Below are 20,666 nucleotides of genomic sequence, written 5' to 3' on the forward strand. Positions count from 1 at the left end.
CCCTCTTCCTAGCATGGTTTTCAAAATCGGACCGGACCGGAAAAACCGATAACGTTCAGCCCCCCGGGTCCGGTTATACTATAAACTGTTATTTAGTAATAATCGTTGAAAAAGTCAAAAAATCGCTGACCCGGGCGGACGAACCACTAAACCGTTTGACCCGGGCAGCGATTTGCGGGTAGGCAAAATTTATTTTCGTCCGATTTAAAAAAAAAAATCCATTCATATCCTAGATTCTCCCTTACGAGTTAGGGTTAGAACGAAAGTAACTTCTAACCCTTCCAAGTTCCAGTCTTCCTTCTCATACTCCGATGGTGCACCCAATGACCTGCGACAGCCACGACCAATGTCGATCAAAGGTGAATCATGACGACCGGCGACTGTCATCTGGATTTCCTTCCTCAAAAGGGCTTCATCTACGACGGTGAGCAACAAGGAGCAGTGGCAGATTTCCTTCTTATCATCAACAGCAAGGAGAAACAAGGGCAGCGGCGGCTGGCGATTTTGCAGCGGTGGACGACGATTTTACATAAGTTCTCTCAAAACTATTGCTTTTGTTTTCGAAGGAGCACATCTACTCTGCTTCGCGAGCAGCGAGAACAGTGTCGCTGCTTCTCCTCCCCTTTCCACCTCTCTATTTATTTTCCCTTATTCTTGTTCTCATTTTCATTTTCCCTCGTACTCTTGCTTTTATTTATTAATTTATTAATTTTATTGTTTTTTTTAACTTTCTTCATCTTTAGAATAGAGACTGCCAGCTCTACTCTTTATCGCAGTGAAGAAGAAGAAGGGAGAACAGAGAGTAAAATTCTGTATTTTTTTATTTTCTATTTGTTATATATTTTGTTATTTTTGTATTTAGATAATTTTATTTTTTGTCTTTATTTTTCTGTATTTTCCTGTATTTATTCTGTTTTTATTATTTATAAATATATTTTTTATTTTAATTTATTTATGACATCACAGGTAGAACCATTTAACTCAGACGGTTGAACTGCTTAATGGGAAACCGATCCCCTGGCCGGTTCTGTTTCCGGTTCGTTTTTAAAAACCTTCCTAGTATAAATATATAATTTTTTACGAAACAACCAATAGTAATGAGCAATTATGAGATTGAGTTTGCAATGTTAGTAAAAATTACTCCGAGAATTGTATATCATGAACAATGTATATTGAAAATGCATTTAATGAAACTCGAACCAACGATTCTTTAATACAAACACAACATTAGAATTGACTTTACTAATGGATAGAATCATAGAGTGTAAGTATCTATAATAAGCATCATCGTTATGTCTAATCCCAACTACATGGGATTGACTAGGCGTCTGTTTGGAACCGTTGCCGTTGCTCCAGAAAATGGTATCATATAGAAAAAAATGGTGCTCCAAGAAATAGTCTGTTTGGAATTGTTTTTCCATAGAAAATGGTGTTCTAAGTCATGACTTAGAAATTGGAAAGGCATGGCTTGGAGCAATATTAAATTTGGTGTTTTCTGGAGTTGCAGCTCGTTGCTACCAATAGGACAGTGATGTGGCACTAGATAATGGGTAGAAGTGTAGAAAACGTCTCCTGGAACATTGGTACCAAACAGAAAAAGAAGTTGCTCTAGGAAATGTCCTACCTGGCAGCAACGATTCCAAACAAAAAAAAGGCACTGTTTTATGAGAAAATGGTGCTTCTAACTCAGTCTGCAGATACAACACTGTTTTTTGCTGCTGATATGTGGGTTGGAAGCACTATTTTCTCAGAAAACGGTGTTTTTTTTTTGTTTGGAAACTAACGTTTTTTGGAGCAACAACAACTTTTTCTGTTTGGTACCAATGCTCCAGGAAACGTTTTCAACACTGTTACCTATTATCCAATGCCGCGTCATGTCCCTATCACTATCACCTCATGTCCCTATTGGTAGCAATGAGTTGCAGTAGCTCCAGGAAACACCAAGTATATATGTTTGGCATCGATGCTGCAGATCCAGAAAATGGTGCTACTGATGTGTGGGTTGGAAGCACTGTTTTATGAGAAAACGGTTTCTTGTTTTTGTTTGGAAACGTTATTGCCAGGTAGTACGTTTCCTGGAGCAACAACAATGTTTTCTATTTGGTACCAATGCTCCAGGAAATGTTTTCAGCTTCAGCACTGATACCTATTATCCAGTGCCATCTCATGTCCTTGTCATTGCCACCTCATGTCCCTGTTGGAAGTAACGAGCTGCAGTTCCAGGAAACACTAAATTCGGCGTTACTCTAACTATGCCTTCTCAATTTCCAAGGCATGGCTTAGAGCACCATTTTTTATAGAAAAACGGTTCCAAACAACATGTGTTTCCTGAAGCACCATTTTTTTCGATGTGGCGCTGATGTGTCACCGTTTTCTGGAGCAACAACATCGATGCCAAACAGACACCAAGTTCGGCATTGCTCTAAGTCATCATTTCTCGATTTCCAAGGCGTGGCTTGTAATACAGTTTCTTATGGAAAAACGATTCCAAACAGATAGACGTTTCCTTAAACACCATTTTTTCCGATGTAACGATTATGTATCGCTGTTTTCTGAAGCAACGACATCGATGCGAAACAGACGCTAGATGAATCTTGTTTCACCATTCAATTTTGTGAATGTCGTTTTTGTTGTTAAATTATTAACACTTAATTTTTTTTTATTACTTAACTGTATATGTATTTAAATTGAATTATATTAGATTTAATAGAGATGGATTCATATTCAAATTAACAGATACTATTTTGAGCCTAATAAAAAGAAAAATCCACAAAACTACTTGCAGAAAGTTGAGGTAAAGTTATAATTTCAAAAATTACTTCCTCAAACCAAACAACGCCTTAACGCTGGTTATTAGAGAAAGGAGGGATTCGATGGTGGAGATAAAGGTTTCGTAGTCCGTACCAAAGTGAAAAGCACAAGTATGTCGAAAATCCAGTCCAGGTCCATTGACTCTGGAATCCGGACCAAATTACCCAACCAAGCGATGGGCCTGGGCCTAGGTCATAGTTCGCCACTCCAACTGAAAATCGTATCGGTGCTTTAGATTTTAGATACATCCTCAGAGCTTTCAGAGTGGGTCGGAATTTCAGTCACCACCGATTCACCGGGAGACCTGGACTGGCGACAGTGCAAGCAAGAATGTTGATGGCTTCCCTGCGAAATTTGTTGTTCAGACGCGTTTACACTTGCTCTACCACCTTCTACATTCCATCTCTCCAGTTAGTTCGCCCTACGAGTGCTCTCCTTCCTTCTCTCTCTACACTCGGTCATTTCTTACCGGCTCCCCGGATAAGCGGCCAAGCCAAAGAGTGGCGGTGCCTTAGTCCCTTGCTTGCCAGCTTTTCGACCTCTTCTGAAGCTTCGACCAATGAAGCATCGGCTTCAAGTTACCTGTCTGTTCGCATTCGTTGTCGAAAAGATGTTGCGGTGAGCTTCTCTCTTCTTCAGGTTTCCGAGAATGCACATATTTGCTTTCTTTTTCTTCTTCTTTTTCTTCCTCATGTTTGTTGGAAAGTCTCGTTATTAATTCACTGCCTAAAGATTGATAACTTGTGATGTTGTATAACTATGCTGTCTGTTATTCGAGTTCGATTAAAGGAAGGTGGTTGCAAACAGCTTCCTTTCTTCCACCATGTGGTTATGGAATTGAGTCTGAAACCAAGTTGCATTTCAAAACTAAATGCTTAATCGGTTGACCTCTATGAAGCATTTAACTATGAAGTTTGCACGAGAACTCATCAAGTGCATTCTACGACTAAATCTTTGTTTGATATGGTGTTTTGTGGTCCTTCCCATATCCTGGAGGTGGAGGGTGCCTTGTTTTTCTTTTGATTTTTCTCTTTCCTGGACGGAGTCGACTACCTCGAGGGTTCCTTTAATTTCTTACCCAAATCGTAAGAACTGTACTCTATTTGTGCTTATGATTCTTTTTGTTAGCTGAAACGTGACATGGATGTTTGTTGGAGTCCAAAGTATTTAAATTTTAAAAGAAACAAATGGAAATATGTTAGCGTAAACTGATGTTCGTCTATTCCTCAGGCAGCCACACTGTCACACAGGAGAACTCATTTAATTTACTCATGCTTGTATACTTCATGTGTTGTATCGTTATGTTATACTAGCAAGAAGGCCATAATATGAAAAAATTGGACTAAAAATATTGCAACAGTAACTAATAAGATAGAGCTGAAGTGCGCTACAGAAAAAAAATGCAAGAAATTAAAAACTATTGCAACAGTAACTAATAAGATACAACAACATATTTGTAATTGTTTTTGTTTGTTCAATAGTTATAAGTTTTACATGGGCTTATTGTCCTCTTTGAACTGGTTATTTCTTGCAATCTTCTTTACCATGGTTCTTGACATGCCTCAATTCAGTCACCAAACTTACTCCCTCACTGAATATTCATGTTGTTATCATTTAAAGACTATTTATTCATCTCAGCTCCTTAATAATACGCAATTCTGAACTGTCTAACAAACTCTCCATTGGCCAGGATATGCTTTCAGATGCTCTCCTATGCTTTGGTGCTAGCTCTGCTAGCATGGACGAACCAGATGATTGTGATAGTACTGATGAGGTATGCCCATTAGATAATATATCATTTCTTTTCAGCACCCTTCTTTATGAAAAGAGTAACCTACATTTATCATTTCCCTTTATTTTTTTGATAGATATTTATCATTTCCCTTTATTGATTTTGTTCTTTTTAATTATACCCATAATCTTTTTTGATATCGGTAACTGTTAAAGCTTTATTAGGTCATACAAAAGAATGAGTTCTGTACAACATGTCAAGCATCCCTATGCATATGCTGGAAATCATCCAGATGACCTACTCCTGTTCTTTATATTATAAGTGACCTACTCATGCTACGGAACTAGGAATTTCAATAGATTGGATAATAATATGTGCATGTGCGCATCTTTACCTTGAAGTTGATGGCTTCTAACATGAGTTAGTTTGACTGTTAGAATTAACAACTTAAACAGGGTTAACTTGTAATTGGCATTATCTAGATTTACCCATTAAGGAAAGGATATCACACTAGAGGGTGGTCTTAAGCGCAACTGTTAGGTTGCTCCATTGTGACCTGGGTGACCAGGGTTCAAATCTTGGAAACAGCCTCTCTGTGTATCTCCAGGGATAAAGCTACATATATCTGTCCCTCCACAGACCCCACATTGGTATGAGCCTCGTTCACTGGGCTGCTCTGTATATCACACTAGCATATATTGGGGATAGCCCTGAATTCTGACTAGGAGTGATCATTGCTAGCCTACCCCAGAAGGCCTTGCCTATAAAATTATGGGCCTGCTGCTAGATCTTCTGTCCAAGCCCATCCTGGCGTGGACCAGGGCCCACAGAAGGCCATTTTGGATTATCTGGTCCATGGGCTACTGGCTCACTCTTCCCTCCTCTCTCACATTGTTTCCCACAAAGAGAAGGGAGGATTACAAGGGTCTCTTTGGAGAAGAAAACTGACTGGAAGAAGAAATTTAAAAGTGAAAAGCTCCAGAATAAATTGGCAGGAGGAATTACAATCCAAAGATTGATGAAATGGAGTCCAGGAACAACAACACTCCCTTGACTTGGGTTAAATGTATGCATGTGGTACACACCACTCAGATAACAAATAACTAGAAGTGGAATTTCAATGAAGCTTTTATTGGGTTAATGATGAGACTGAACCCACAAGAAAGAAAAGGAAAGGAAAGAAGAAAGGATGTTACCACTTCAGAGAAGCTGAATTGTCTGCTGTGATCTCTCCTTCCCCAGAATTCCTCACTCAAAAGCATTGTACCTGATTCTGTTTGATTTGTAAATGATGTTCCTGCAGATCAGCATAAATTCCATATTTACAGAATGCCAAGATGTGGGTGCATGTATTTCAAATGCTGCTGGCTCAATTGGGTTGAAAGATATGCCTAGTTATGTAGTCACAATGGGTGAGCACTGTGACTGGATAAAGAAAACACAGGTTAATACATACCTCAGTATGTCTTGCAATATGTTCTTTATCTGTTAATATCTATTGATTGTTTCATCTCTCTTTATTTTAATTTCTTAATGACTATGTATACACTATACAGTTCATTTAATTTGAATGTCTTCCTTTCTTTTATTATTTTCTTAGTTACACATGCCAGGCTTATCAACATCCTTTAGTGATTCATATTGATCTTCAGATATGGAATTATTGATGCTTCCTTGTCCTGATAGACTGATATTCAACTTATACTTCAGAAAACACAGCTCTACTCTAGTGTATGGTGAAACAAGATTTAGAAATTTAGTGCACCGGATGTTGACTTGTTTTGGTATAAATGTGCAAATACCTCTTATAACCCATAATATTTATTGTTTGACTTGTTTTGGTATAAAATAGCTTTGAAAGATAATCTGGAAGTGTTTGCTAGTTTTTATTTTCCATTTTTTTCTTTTTTATTTAAACAAGATTAATGGCCAAACCATTCAACCTGTGACCCAGTGACCCAAATGGTTGTATCCAGTCCGAGTCTGACAACCTCGATAAAAACTAATTCCCTTCCAGTTATCTGCTAGCATTGGTAAAGGATTTGGATTCTATGTTATTAATTTTCTTTTTTCATTTCTTAAGTTACAATCTTTTTACTGGGAGAATTTTATTGACCATCCTCACTAATTTCTTGTATCATGAAAAGATGCACTATTTGTTTCATTTTGAACTTTACCAGAGATGGTAAGGTTGCACTGTGGGTTCATGGAGTCAATTTTTTTTTATCAGTAACTGTCAATTAATAATGAACCATTAAAGTGTACAGGTATACAATCATTTGGATGGAGATAAAACTTCTAATCTTCCCCATTATGTTCTTACAACTTTGCCCAAAACATTTGATCCCTTCCACCTCTTGCTTTGCTAGGTTATCTGCAAAACTATTTTCTGCCCTTTGTACCAATTGAAGCTTTGCCTCCATGCTTCTCATTAGCAATTTAAATTTTTTAACTCATTCTTATAGGCCCATAATACATCTTGTGATTAAACTGTTTCCAGAGTCCAATCATCTCTATAGTTTTTTTTTTTTTTTTTTTTTTTTGTCTTTTTTGGTTTGTATCGTTTGACTTTTTGTTTGGTTGTTAATGTATGTTTTTTCTTTCTTTTCCTGTTTTTTTTTTTCATTATCTTTTATTTTAATCAATATTAGAAACAGTTCGCTCTCTGAAATGAAAGATTTATTTTATTTTCCTATTGTATGGTATATTTCTTTATTTTTTACCAGTATCTATTATGTTTTATCTTCTATAAAATTCTCCATTAGATCCTAACAAGTGTCATACTTGCATCTATGCTATATTTAACCTCAAATATTTCAACTCTAACTTTTTCTTCATATGTTACAGGAATCATTTCATCCTGTGAAAATATCTGAGGATCTTTGGATAGTGCCAGAATGGAGAACTCCCCCAGTATGGTTAACTACTTAACTCTCTTATACGTTTTTGAGGTTCTCTTGCTGTGGTTGTTGATTATACTTGAGAATTATCAATTTTGGAAGTTGATTTCTTTCTCAATTGCTTCTAGAGTTTCTGAAAAAATTTTTGTGATCAATCTGGTTATATTCAATTTACTTTCAGAAGCTTTACTGCGTAGATAATCAGATTACCTGTATCTGATTTTTTGAGAAAGATTAACTGAGATTTATTAAAAGTTAACAGAGTACAAGAGCCTTAGAAGGCACAAATAGAACTACAAAGGCAAAGAAGTATCAGCTACAGTGTTTAGTTCCCTAGGAATCCAAACTAACTTCACACTCAGAGAGGCCAAAATATCTCTAGCTTTGGTCAGCAGATGAGCAAGCCTCCAAGGTCCTCCGCTCTTCTGCCTTAGCTAATTCATTGTCTTAGCAGAGTCACCTTTACGGGTGAGCAAAAAAAAAAACCGAAAAACCGAACCAACTGAAAAAACTGACCGAAACTGAACCGAAAAACGGTTAACTGAACCGGTTGTTTCGGTGTTTTTAAAAAACCAAAGGTACTGGTTCGGTTTCAGTTAACCAATATAGAAAACTGGCAGTTAACCGAACCAACCAGTATACATATATTTCTATATATTTTATATATTATAAATTAATAAATATGCATTATACATAGAAATATATATTTATAATATAATATTTTATATATTTATAATTTTTATTATATATTTATATATATTTTTATAATATATATTGTAAAAATTAAAAAACCAAAAAACCAATGAACCGAACCGATGGTTAACCGAACTGGTCAACTGGTTAACCGACTGGCTTTGGTTCGGTTCCGGTTACCGGTTTTCCAAAAAAACGGTAGTACCGGTTCGGTTCCAAAAAAAGCCCCACGGTTTGGTTAACCGAACCATCATCCCCTAGTCACCTTCGATGGATAGAGAGGAAAGGCCTAACATTTTAACACAACAAAGACCTGTAAGAGCAACTAAGATCTCTGCCTTGGTAGCACCAGCTCTCCCAATCGGTCCATTGAAAGCCCAAAAGATGTTCCCCCCTGTCCCATGGATTACTCCTCTAATTCCTTCTTGGACTGTAGATCCTTTGGCACTACTGTCAAAACTTAGAGTTATCAGATCCTCCTCACTAGAACGGATTGTTTGAGTAAAAACATTTCCTGGAGAGGAGTAGAGGATTTATGCTAAATTACTCTGTAGGTCATTTAGGGAAATACCTTTGAAAACTTCAGAATTAATAACCCAAATGTTGCATAAGAAAGTAATGTGAGAGATCAGGTTTTCGGTATTCCTGGTTTTGTTTTCAGAAGTTCTGATGTTCCTTTCTTCCCCAAACACCCCACATCATTGCATGGATCACTGTGCTCCAATAGATCTTACCCCTGCTTCCTAGGCCTTTGCAATGCCACTGTTGCAGAAGATCCAAAACTTGTTCAGGAAAAAGTGAAAGACCCAGTTGTACCTATCTGATTATCTACTTTGTTTCTGAGATATCACTTACCTTGTTAATGTTGATCATATAGGGTGCTTTACTTTTGGCTGGATTTGCATCTTCCTAATGTTGATCATATACTTCATTTCTGAGATATAACTTACCTTCCCAATGTTGATCATATATGGTGCTTTGATTTTGGTTGGATTTGCATCTTCCTATCCATGTGGACCATGTCCACCCAAATTATATTCTGCACACTGAAGTAAATTTGAACTTCACTGTCTATATTGTCTATTATTGTCATTTGAATTATACATAATTGTGTTTGTATATTCTGCTACAGGATGCTCAAGCAACAAATATTATTCTTAATCCAGGATTGGCATTTGGAACTGGGGACCACCCTACAACTAAATTGTGTTTGGTGCTGTTGTATAGCTTGATAAAAGGAGGAGAATTTTTTTTGGACTATGGAACTGGTTCTGGAATTCTTGGAATTGCAGCACTAAAGGTAACACTTTTTAGATTTCTGTTTTAAACAATTGAATTAGAACTTAAGAAAGCTTATCCAAGAAATTTAGCATTGTTCAATCTATTTAGTTTAATCAGCATTGTCTTTATAGAAAGCTAATACCAGCCTAAAGGGGATCCCAAAAGTGTGACTATGAAAAAGATGTTTTCAGAATTTATTAAAAAAAAGATGCTTTCAGAAGATAATTATTTTTAGAAAAAAAAAACAAGAAAAGATTGACATATATTTAGGGCAAACCACAATGACAATGGGAAAGCAATATGTTCACTCAGTAAAGCTTCAACTAGTAACCTTCATGAAATTTTCACAAGAGGCTTCTACTTCTTTCTCAATTCCAATGAACTAAACAAGCCACATCTCTTCTCCTCTGTGGAAAATCAAGGGCTTTGCCTCTTCATTTGTTCTTTCTTTTAAATCCTACATAACTCCTCTTTATCCTTTTAGCTGCAACCAAAACAGGTTCTTTGGCTCTCCAACCCTTCATATATTCCTTTATTTATTTTTTTTGTAATTATCATACTCATATACACTCTCTATCCTTTATATCACTCTGTTATATTCAAATAACATCTTTAAATTGTTTTTTTCTTTTCATTCTTTTATTTAATACTAACAGACACATGCACGTTATCTGTATCTCCTGCATTAACAAAATAGGGCCTCATCTCCTAGTTATTTCATAGGTTACGTGATGTTTGATTCTTCTTTGTTAATGTTTCTAGTTGTTTCAATTTATTGTCTTGACAACTATGGTTGTACTATATCCTAATAAAACTTGCATAGGAAGCTTGCCTGTGATATGCTTTATTACCACATGAAAAAAAATTTCAACCCACTAATTCACAACTATTTCCCACCTCCTGATGAAAACATGGAACATTACTAGCCATTGGACTTAAGTATTTCTCCACCATGAATTTGGACCCATTCTTCCCCCTAGAGGTTCTAATATTAGAGCCTATATTACATGGCAAGATGTGATAATGCATGAATGTGTGGGAAAATTCTCTAGAAAGTAAAAATTCTATGCAAGAAAGATGCAGAGAAAGAAGGAAATTTTAAAGATGTTGAACCATCATATATTTGGCACATATCTTCTCATCTGATCAAATTTTGATCATTTAGCTTGAATTTTGGCATCATTAATAAGTCCAGTATCATAGTTTTGAATGTCATTTGAGCAAATTCTCAGTTATGTTGATGATGAAGAAATTGAAGTAGGTTGGAATTTATTGGTAGGAATTGCTTTTGGAAGCTAGTTTATGTTGTTTTAGTTTTTGGGTGATTTTCTTTATAAGAATCAATTTGAGAATTATGATAGCAAGCAAACAGAAAGGAAAAAAAAAAGAGTAAACAGCTAGATTGTAGGGTTAGGTGGATGAGAGTGTTGTATGAAATTAAAGCTTGCATAGATGTTAGTGCTTTGAAGAAACTGTTATCTATAAGACTCTCAAAAGTTAAACAAACTATCTCGTTGAAGACTCCAAGCAAAATGATTTGCCTTCTAGATCTGTACAAAGTCATTTTGCATTGTTTTTCACTCTACATCTTGATAAAATCTTGCTTCCTCTCATATATACTAACAATAAAAAACTAACAAATTAGTCTTTTCCCAATATAACCATCTTCACAATATCCTACATCCAACCAAAATGCAGCCTTGAAGTCCAGTGCATTTGCTGTTATAGAATAGGGTTACAATTTTGAATAAAAATGTGCTTTTCAGAGTTCAAACTTTTGGATTTCCTAGATTAGCACCATTCAGGTGGTTTCTCTGTTGGTTTTCCCTCAAGTCTAAAACTCGGGGTGATTGAAGTACTTCTAGACCAGCTTCCAGCTACTTATTGCCATTGGGCTTGAATTTCTCATTACATCAAACTGTGCGGCCCTGTTCACCCATCCAGAAAACTTTGCCATAGCTTTTGGGCTCAATCCCTTTGTACATTTCTCCTACTTGTGTTGCCCCCCCGAATAATCTGAAGCAGCTTGAAACAGTCATTTTCACCAGATGAATGTCAAAATGCAGTTAGGTGCTGCCTTATCAGTCGGAGTTGATGTAGATCCCCAGGCGATAAGATCTGCACTTCAGAATGCTGCTCTGAACAACGTAGGACCTCAGGAAATGCAATTATGTCTGGTCGATAGCATGGGCAATCCTCTTTCTGCAGTTGGAACTACGGATGGAAATGTGAAAGGACAGAGCTCACATGGCATACGACTCGTTGCTGAAAAAGAAAAGTTTGATATTGTCATGGCAAATATACTTTTAAATCCTCTAATGGAAATGGCAGATCATATTGTTTCTTATGCCAAGCCTGGAGCAGTGGTCGGTGTATCTGGAATCTTATCTGAGCAGGTATCCACCATGCAGAATTCCCATTTGTATTTGATCAAAAAACGTTAATAAACAAATCCGGGTAAATGCTTTAATAGGGAGACCGGATCTACTCCTCACACGCACATCCTACCATGCATTGGGATCATCTCCCGTACTTGTAAGTTATTTTTCACGGGAGATGTTCCCAATGCACGGTGGATGTGCATGTGAGGCGCCCAAGTGTGAGGAGAAGATCCCGTTCCTTTAATAGGAGGCTAGGTGCTCAAGGAGCCATTCCCCACTGATTTCATGTGGTACACATCCAACAAACGTTGGATATATGCAGTTCCTGATGTCATTTTATTATTTTTTTTAAAAGCAGCTTCCACAAATTGAAGGACGATATATGCAGTTCTTGGAAGGTATGTCAGTGTCGGAGATGGATGGCTGGGCCTGCCTCAGCGGAAGAAAAAGGATTACCAAATACAGCTGAAGATTTCATCTAGGCTTTATTTGAACACGACGTGGAAGTTGGAACTGTGGAAGAATGGTTTGGTTTTACTGATTGACAGCACTAATTCCCACCATATGAGGTTCAGTTTCAGTACATTCCTAGACCATGTCGATTGACTTGGCGGTTGGCACAGCTGCAGCTTTCCAACATTCTCACTAATGTTTTGCAATGTATAGGCGAGAACTGCTTATGGCGTGTTCAGCAGTTCTTCTGTGTCAAGCTCATCCGGTCATCCTCTTTCCTATCCATGCATGCCAAGATCCCAATGAACAATTTAAAGCATGGAATTTTCACAAACTCCTTTTCCAATATATCTGTTATCGTACTTTTAAATTAGCTGCTGTATTTCATTGTAATTCTTTCTAAGGATCCATTGGAAATGTGTTTGCGTTCACTGAATCTGCTTCCTGAAGATGTACTTTTTTTCTCCTAGGTATGAATAATTTGTATAAATTTGAAATAATGTAGTTTATATATGAAATTGTGCATTGGTTCTGTCGTTCCCCTGTTCACGCCAATGATCATTTGTCTCACAAATCACGATGCAATCAATATTGCAATCATGCAAATGCTTGGAATTCTTAGTATTTTCGAACGTAGAATTAAGCATGGACAATATCATCAATTTTCTTCAATTATGAACAAGGATGACCGCTTAAAGCATGGGATTTTCACACTTTTCTTCATGTCCACGAGTTCCTAATTGATGATATTGTCCATGATATTGAAGAAAAGGACAATATCACCAATACCATTGCTCAGGCATCAATACATATATTTTCAATATGCTATGCATGAGTTACATTTTACGATTAATCTGAAAAGAAATTTTAAAATTAATTTATATAAATAAAGCATCACAAAATAATTAAACATAATTCAAAATAATATAAATAAATGTAATAAAAAATTATTTAAGTACATCTAACATATATATATATATATATATATATATAAATAAATCTAATATATAAAAATTATAACTCCAGTACATTTAATAAAAAATAGATCAAATTACAAAAGCTTACAAAGGTCAATAAAAAGTAGTACAAATAGAAGTGAGAAGCAATGAATCAGAGATAAAGATAGAGGGGTGTGTTACATTTTATAATCAGAGATCGGTGGGACTAGGCTGGCACGAGATTTTGTGTGCCAAATTGAGCTATGCACGAGATTTTGTATATGTTTGGCATCGATGCTACAGATGCAACGGTTCTGCTGATGTGTGGGTTGGACCTTGGCAGTATCGTTTTCTGAAAAAAAGTCTTTTTTTTTGCTTGAAAACGTTGCTGCTAGGTAGGACGTTTCCGAGAGTAAACGCTGCAACAATAACGTTTTCTGTTTGGTACTAATGCTCCAGGAAATGTTTTCAGCACTGATACCTATTATCCAATGCCACATCATGTCCCTATTGGCAGCAACGAGCTATAGCTCACCAAATTCAGCATTGCTCCAAACTAATGTCTTCTCAATTTTTAAGGCATGGCTTGGAGCCACTGTTTTCAAAACCAAACCAGACTAGACGATCGGACCAGAAAAACCGGAAACCGGTCACCTGACCGATTGACCAGTTTTGTTTTTCTCCAAAACCGCTTTTTTCCCCCAAACCGTTGATTTTGATCAGCAAACCGCTGAACCAGCCAATTAACCATTCAAAGGGTTTTGACCGTTTTCCAATTTTTTAATTTTTTTTTATTTTTTATCAGATGAGCCAGCCATTTGAGTCAAACGGTCAGACCGTTCAAACCAACAACCAGACCCCTAACCGGTTCGTTTTTAAAAACCATGCTTGGAGCACCCTTTTTTCCGACATGGCGCTGATGTGTCACCGTTTTTTGAAGCAACGGCAACGATGCCAAACAGACGCGTTTGTGTTCCAGAACTAACTGCAGCTTGTTCTTAAATGAGCCACACCCCTAAATAAATGAACACTGGCTAAGAAAATTCTAGCCACTAGAAATTCCCAAAAACAACTACTTTTTTTGTTGAGAAATCAAGGTGGATCTGAGTTCTATAACAGATGGCTTTCACTACAAAAAACAAAATAACAGAAAAGAAGGAATTTTATAACAGATGGGTTGGTCCAATTGGAACCAATTTTATATATCGACAGAAATCTTACCTGAATACATAACGTCTCCTGTCATGTTCAAATAGGGATTCAAAATTCTATTTTCTTTCGGAAACTAATCATAGCCAGACCCTGTCTCCTCTTCCCTTTACTAAATAGGAAAGATAAAAGGAAAAAAAAAAATATAACACCATTAGAAAATATATAGGGTGGGCTTTCACTTTGATCAACTTCAAAAGACAAAGCTACCCAGAACACTAAAGGACATTCCTAGAGAATTTTCTTTTCCTGTGGATGGCCCAACGTTAGCACCAAGCTCAGCCTAGAGGACAGCTTATGGCACAAAATTCCTCAAGAGCTTTCCTCCCAAACTTCTGTTTTCTCCCTTATTCATGTTAGTTCATGATTAGTTTACAACGATGATTAGTTTACAACATTACAGGAAAAGAAAATTACATCGGTAGTTAAATTCATGTTAGTTCATGCTTTCTTGTTGAAATAATAAGATATCCCACAAAACTTTTATGCTTCATGTCCTACCCTAGCACCTCAGTTTAAACATTGATTGTAACCACATCTATTTCTACACAAACCATAATGCATTCTAACAAGTTTTTTAAAAGGGCGTCCATAAGAAACCAAAGTAATAATGAAATACAGATGACCGAAATATAAAGTCAATTGTCTTTCTCCGGGAGGTTGCTCAATGATAACATCATACAAGCTAGGATTCCTTGAATTTTGGTCCAAAAGAAAAGAGAAGAATAATAGGTAACAAGCTTTTCTACCAACAATAAAACAACAGAAAATCTATTATCTATTTGCAATGAACCAACATACAATTCACCACCAAAAATGAACCAACATACATGATTTCATTAATCGAATAAAGTTCTACAAAGTTGTACAGGGTTTTTGAACAAGAGCTCTCGTCAAATTGTAACTCTCAACTTAATAGAGAAAAACGAAATATGGGGTCCAACAATCTATGATCTTTTACATCTATTCCATTATAGTAAAAAACCATGGAAAAGACCGCTCTAATAAATTCCCAAGTGGTAAATACTACTGGTTTTTATGGTTTACCATACCTTTTAACCTTTCGAGGCATGTAAAGAAGGCCTTTTACCAAAAAACAACAGACCTGTAAAGAAGGCCAAAGAAATGCCTTATCACTGAGCTTCCTTTTCCACTGATTAACATGCCATGCATTTCAAATCAATCCTGCACGTGCTTTCAAATACAATAAAACCGCAAAAGGTGAGTCATGACCCTTGACTGTAGAATTCTGAAAATACAAAATCCTACATGTTCTCAAGGACACATATTACACAAACTTCATCGCTGAAGCTGTCTCCTTGCCAAAGCTGGGATTTTCTTAGGAATGTAAACCTTGTAGCTCACCTAACAAGGACATAAATAAATCAACAAATGCAATGATTAGTTAAGTGATTAGATAAAACTTGGATCTAGATACATCTAACTCAGATCCAACCCATTGACAACTGTAGATGTAGTATCTACAGTCAATGCAGTCATTCCACATTTACAGATTAAAAAAAAAAAACAGATATTGTCAGTATGTATGTGTGTGCGTGTGTGAGAGAGAGAGAAAGGAGAGAGAGCCTACCTGCACCATTTCACCACCACGCATCACGGACATTGTCTTTTTCTCAAACTGGGAGCCCTCCTTAACTTCATCCCGAGCTTCATTTAAGCCATGCTCTTCGGTTGTAGAACTGAGGCAAGTACCAGGAGCAGACAATGCAGAGTCTTTGTTAACATCTTTAAGGATATTACCACTCTCAGGCACAGTTTTAGAGGTCTCAGCAGCACTTTTATCTGCACTGTCTTTTATCTCTGGCAACTTCCCCCTGGGAGATTCCTCTGATGTGGATGTGGGCTTTAAGATGGATTTGCCACCAGAAGTTCCCTGTCTAAATGTTATATTACCTGGTGCAGCTGATTTGTTATTAATGGCACCGACAATCATATTGTTCATTTGTGTGACTTTACCACCAAAAACTGTCTGACCTGGTGAACAATTGTTTGGTGCTGGACAAACAGGATCCAGTTTAGCGTTGGATTTATGTCCTTTGAAGCTGTCATCAGAAACTTGTCCATCATTTTGTGGACTAATGGATTTTCTATCTACTGGTGGTATGCTAACGCTAGCTACCACTTTACCTGCACCTAGTAGTCTACCACAATCAGCCTTGTGGGACTCATTTTGGGTGGAATCAGCCTTTGTAATTGGTGACTGTTTGCCTTCAATAGCAATTTCATCTTTCTGAGGTGCTTTTTTGTTATTGTGTAACACCCTACGAAATTTTCTTAGATTTTCCAATGCCTTTAGTCTTAAAAGTGACTCCAAATCATCACCCTTGGTGATATCAGTGCCAGCAGAAAACTCATTCTTATTCACTGTCAAATCCTTGGTTGACCCAACCATGGGTAAGGTAGGACCTCTAATATCATTTTGAGCCCTGCTATCCTCTTTACTACTCCCTCCAGTTTCAGTATTCCTAATTTTGGAAATATAAGTGTCTTCCCTGTTTGCATCATCTATCCGCCTCTTCTTCTCAGGCACAATATGTGGGTGGTAAGCTGACTCCTTCTTTCTGCCCCCATCACAACTGTCATTGCTTCTGGAAGAAGGGCAGTCATCATAAGCCTGAATAATCTCCACCCTATTCTCATCCCAATTCCTCTCTTTTTCCTCCATTTCCTTTGATTGTGTTGTAACATTAAGAACAGATTTAAGACGCCTAGAAGAATTCTCACCCATCCATCTGTCATCTTCATAACTACATTGATTGCTGCAACCACTGCATGAAGAACGACTCCTGGACCTATATCCGCTTTTGCTTCTTCCATCACTCCTCCTCGAATTTCTCTTATCCTTCTCTCTTCCTTCAGACCTGCCTCTTGGCCTATCACATTCGCTCTCCCAACTGCCACTACTTCCACCCCGACAGGTTGAACAACTCAACGAGTCACTACTCATAGAACTAACACTCGCACCTCTCCTTGAGCGTGCATTCACACGTTTCCTTTGGTAGGTTTTCTTCTTTGCCTCAGATCTACCATTTCGCATCGACCCTTTTCTCTTCCTCCGATGGGGTGATTCCCTGACATCTTCAGGGCTTGACGAGCTTCGTCGGGCCCTCTTTCTTGTCCCTTTCGCATCTCTTCGAGTGCGAGAGCGAGCCCTCCTGCCTCTATAATCATCTTCCGAATCAGATGAATAAACAGACAGGAAATCCTCGCTCCTTGAATCGTCATCCGACGAAGAAAGCGAAACATCACGACGACGAAGCTTCTTAGCCTTATCTCTCTTTCTACTCCTACTCCTCTTTCGGACCTAAACAATTGATATAAGAGAGATATGTCGAAAGCGAGGATGGACATCAAATAACAAATAAACCCATATCAGAATCTCAGACCCAATTCATACTTCAGAAGCCAAATACGGGCAAATGAAAAAAAATAAATAAATAAATAAGTAAGAAGTAGACAACGCACATAACGAAAGAAAAAAACCAATCCCGAATCTAGAATCGTAAAATTAAATCAGAAAAAACCCTAAAAGAAAACAAAATTATGGAAGACAGAGAGAAAGAGAGCAATAGAAGACCTCGGAGGAAGGCTTAACGTGCTTCTTCTTGTGAGATGACGAAGATTTTCTTCTGGAGGAGGAATTACCGGCAGCCATTGGCTTTAGTTCAACCTGCAACAAACAAAATAAAGAGAAGAGAAAAAGGAAAAAAAAATAAAAGACAAAGAGAAGGCGTTAAAGGGAACAGATAGATTGAAAGAATCGAACGTAAAATTGAAGAATTATCCAATCCCTGTTTCGGTGGTACAGGCTACAGCAAGCCTCAGGTCTTCAGAGGAGCGCTTGCTCTCTCGCTGCCGGGAACCATTTCTGGGTTTTTAATTTTTTATATAGGAGGGGGAAGAAGAAGAAATATATAGTTGGGTATAATATAAATTAGGGTAAATTACAAAGACCCTTGTAATATGGGGTTCTGTGACAAAGACACCCTGTACATTGTTTTGTAACAAAACCCCCCTATATTATGACTGTGAGACAAAAACCCTTTTCTGTTAGCCTTCGGTTGAAATCTGCCTGCAATATTTTTTAATCCCCATATTACCTTTGTAATAACTATTCGAAAAAAAATATTGTTCATCTTTTTCGATCTCACGATACACAAACAATGATGGACTTCCGAAGTCTTCCTTCTCTCTCCCCTGATCTTTCTTCTTCCCCTTCCCTTTTCTTCTTCCTGATTTCCTCTGTTTTATGTTACTTGCAGATGGAGAGAGAGAGCAACTATTTTATCTCGGCTGTTGGTGCTTGGAAACCTAGAAGATTCTGGTAGTGGGAATTTGGATGCTGTTAATCTATTAACTATTTTATCTCAGCTTCAAGGTAAGATGAACTTTCTCATGGTGTTAATAGTTCTTGACATCCCATAGGATTTTGCTTGATCCAATTATCATTGCAATCACAAGTAACAATGTGGACAAAAGTGCCAATGGTCTGTCAACTCCAGATAGAGAACGACTTATTCAGATTCTTAACAAGATTAACGCTTTGCCCTTCTCTGAAAATTCTGCTTCAAGATTGTCTGTACCTTGTAGTTTTGACTTGAATGTTTCACAAGAAGCTTCTTCAGACAACTTGAATAAAACAAATGGAAATACACCTGTTCCCTCTACCATGGACTTGCTTGTTGTTCTATCGACTACTTTGGCAGCAGCTACACCTGATGCTATTTGCACTTCTTTCTCAAAGAAATAGCAAAAGTTGTGATGATGATAAATGTAAGTTGTACTCCCTTGACCAAGCTGGTGGTTTTCATTTACAGAAGAAGCCAATTTCTGGGTGCCCTTCAATTGGAGGTGAGAGAAGTAATAGTACCTCTCAATCTCCGACAGAGACTTCAGATTGCAAAGTTCACATATCTAGACCAAGCTTACCATTTCAACTATTTAGTTCCTCTCTTGAGGGTGGCAGCCTACCTAAATTGGGATCTTCTAGGAGATATTTCTCCTCAGACAGCAGTAATCCATTGGAAGAGAGGTCTCCTTCATCCTCTCCCATTGTGCAGAAACTATTCCCACTGCATTCTGAAGCAGAAATTTTGAAACACGAGAGAATGTTCATGAGTGGAGAGGATAATGCAACAGTTGAGACCAGCACAACTCGTGGTTGGACATCACCTCTGGATTTCTCTAAAGGGCCAAATAGAAGGCTCAAGAGTGGTTTAGCTCAAAACCTACAATATCAAGGAGGATACACTTCCTCATCTGGCTCAGATCATTCACCTGCAAGAAACGGAAAACAGAGGAAATTGGGAAGAAGAAAGGGGATGAGAGAAAGGGGAAGGAGAAGAAGAGAGATCGGGGGAGAGAGAGAGAGAGGGAGGACTTCGGAAGTCTGCGGCCGCTGCAACAGCTACTGCCGCTGCTGTTCGTGTATCGTGAGGCCGGGAAAGATTAACAGTGTTTTTCTCCGAATAATTATTACAAGGGTAATATGGGGATTAAAAAATATTGCAACGGCGAATTTCAATGAAAGGAGATCTTTGTCTCATGGTCAGGGAGGTCTTTGTCACAGACCCCATAGTACGGGGGGTCTTTCTAATTTATCCTATAAATTATAAAAAGGAAAATAAAAAAAAAAGAAAAATGTTGAATCGAAAATCCAAGAAAAGATGAATTTGAGTGGCTCGAGTCAAGTGGACTTATATTTGGGCCCTATTGGTCCAAGTATGGTAAGGGCCGTTAATGAGTCGGATCATCAAATCATGGTAACCGGACTTTGAATACGGAGCTTTTTTTTTTTATATTGACATTGTAGCCTTGTAGGGAATACAGATACAGTCCTTGTTTACAAGCGTCCCCATGATTTGCATTTAGAACTGAGATTTAAATCAAGATCCCTTGCAAGGTTCAAAATATTGTTATGTATTGGCTGATATATATTGTATTGGGGCCTTTTTGATATGTTCCTACAAGGGGTGTATCGGGTCAGGTTATAATTTAGAGGATAGCCGAGACTTAAACTGATTCTTCTGAATCGGTGGTTAAAAAAGTATAAAATATAAAAAAAGCACCGATACAGATTGATACACCCTACCTTATCGATATTTAGAACCTTGATCCCTTGGAATTGGAAATAAAATGATTTATTCTTATAATCTATTTGTTTGGTTGAAATAGGAATTAGAATTGGAAATGGACTGAGCTAGAATGAATTCATTCCCAAAAGGGGTGGCTGTTTCCCTCAAGTGGG

At 37.5% G+C, this 20,666-nt stretch overlaps 2 protein-coding genes across 4 annotated transcripts; one reads left to right on the forward strand and one right to left on the reverse strand.

The window, feature by feature from the left end:
* Positions 1–1,042: 1,042 nt before the first annotated feature.
* On the forward strand, positions 1,043–12,792 carry LOC104599445 (ribosomal protein L11 methyltransferase-like protein). Of its 3 annotated transcripts, none has more exons than XM_019198131.2 (7): positions 1,044–3,429; positions 4,502–4,585; positions 5,847–5,987; positions 7,391–7,456; positions 9,269–9,436; positions 11,484–11,813; positions 12,154–12,792. In XM_019198131.2, exons 1-7 carry the CDS (start codon positions 3,142–3,144, stop codon positions 12,265–12,267), a joined length of 1,191 nt encoding a protein of 396 aa, XP_019053676.1. In that variant the 5' UTR covers positions 1,044–3,141; the 3' UTR covers positions 12,268–12,792. The 3 variants fall into 3 exon arrangements, with proteins under 3 accessions (XP_010260293.1, XP_019053676.1, XP_010260292.1); XM_010261990.3 differs by having other exon boundaries at positions 1,046–3,429; positions 12,157–12,792; XM_010261991.2 differs by lacking the exon at positions 5,847–5,987 and having other exon boundaries at positions 1,043–3,429.
* Positions 12,793–15,215: 2,423 nt separating this feature from the next.
* LOC104599446 (transcriptional regulator ATRX-like protein) lies at positions 15,216–18,282 on the reverse strand. The gene is made up of 3 exons (XM_010261993.3): positions 17,997–18,282; positions 15,990–17,723; positions 15,216–15,763 (listed from the first exon to the last, which is right to left on the reverse strand). The coding sequence occupies exons 1-3, from the start codon at positions 18,072–18,074 to the stop codon at positions 15,698–15,700; spliced, it is 1,878 nt and encodes a 625-aa protein (XP_010260295.1). The 5' UTR covers positions 18,075–18,282; the 3' UTR covers positions 15,216–15,697.
* Between the last annotated feature and the right edge of the window lie 2,384 nt (positions 18,283–20,666).

The sequence above is a fragment of the Nelumbo nucifera genome, chromosome 1 (genome assembly GCF_055504915.1).
Source record: "Nelumbo nucifera cultivar China Antique chromosome 1, China Antique-T2T, whole genome shotgun sequence".
Taxonomy (NCBI): domain Eukaryota; kingdom Viridiplantae; phylum Streptophyta; class Magnoliopsida; order Proteales; family Nelumbonaceae; genus Nelumbo; species Nelumbo nucifera.

Coding starts and splice junctions, on each gene's coding strand:
- LOC104599445 (XM_019198131.2), top strand. CDS start 3,142: ATGTTGATGGCTTCCCTGCGAAATTTGTTGTTCAGACGCGTTTACACT. Junction 3,430..4,501: donor GTTGTCGAAAAGATGTTGCG/GTGAGCTTCTCT, acceptor TCCATTGGCCAG/GATATGCTTTCAGATGCTCT. Junction 11,814..12,153: donor CTGGAATCTTATCTGAGCAG/GTATCCACCATG, acceptor TTTTTTTAAAAG/CAGCTTCCACAAATTGAAGG.
- LOC104599446 (XM_010261993.3), bottom strand. CDS start 18,074: ATGGCTGCCGGTAATTCCTCCTCCAGAAGAAAATCTTCGTCATCTCAC. Junction 17,724..17,996: donor ACGTTAAGCCTTCCTCCGAG/GTCTTCTATTGC, acceptor TCAATTGTTTAG/GTCCGAAAGAGGAGTAGGAG. Junction 15,764..15,989: donor GTGGTGGTGAAATGGTGCAG/GTAGGCTCTCTC, acceptor TGTCCTTGTTAG/GTGAGCTACAAGGTTTACAT.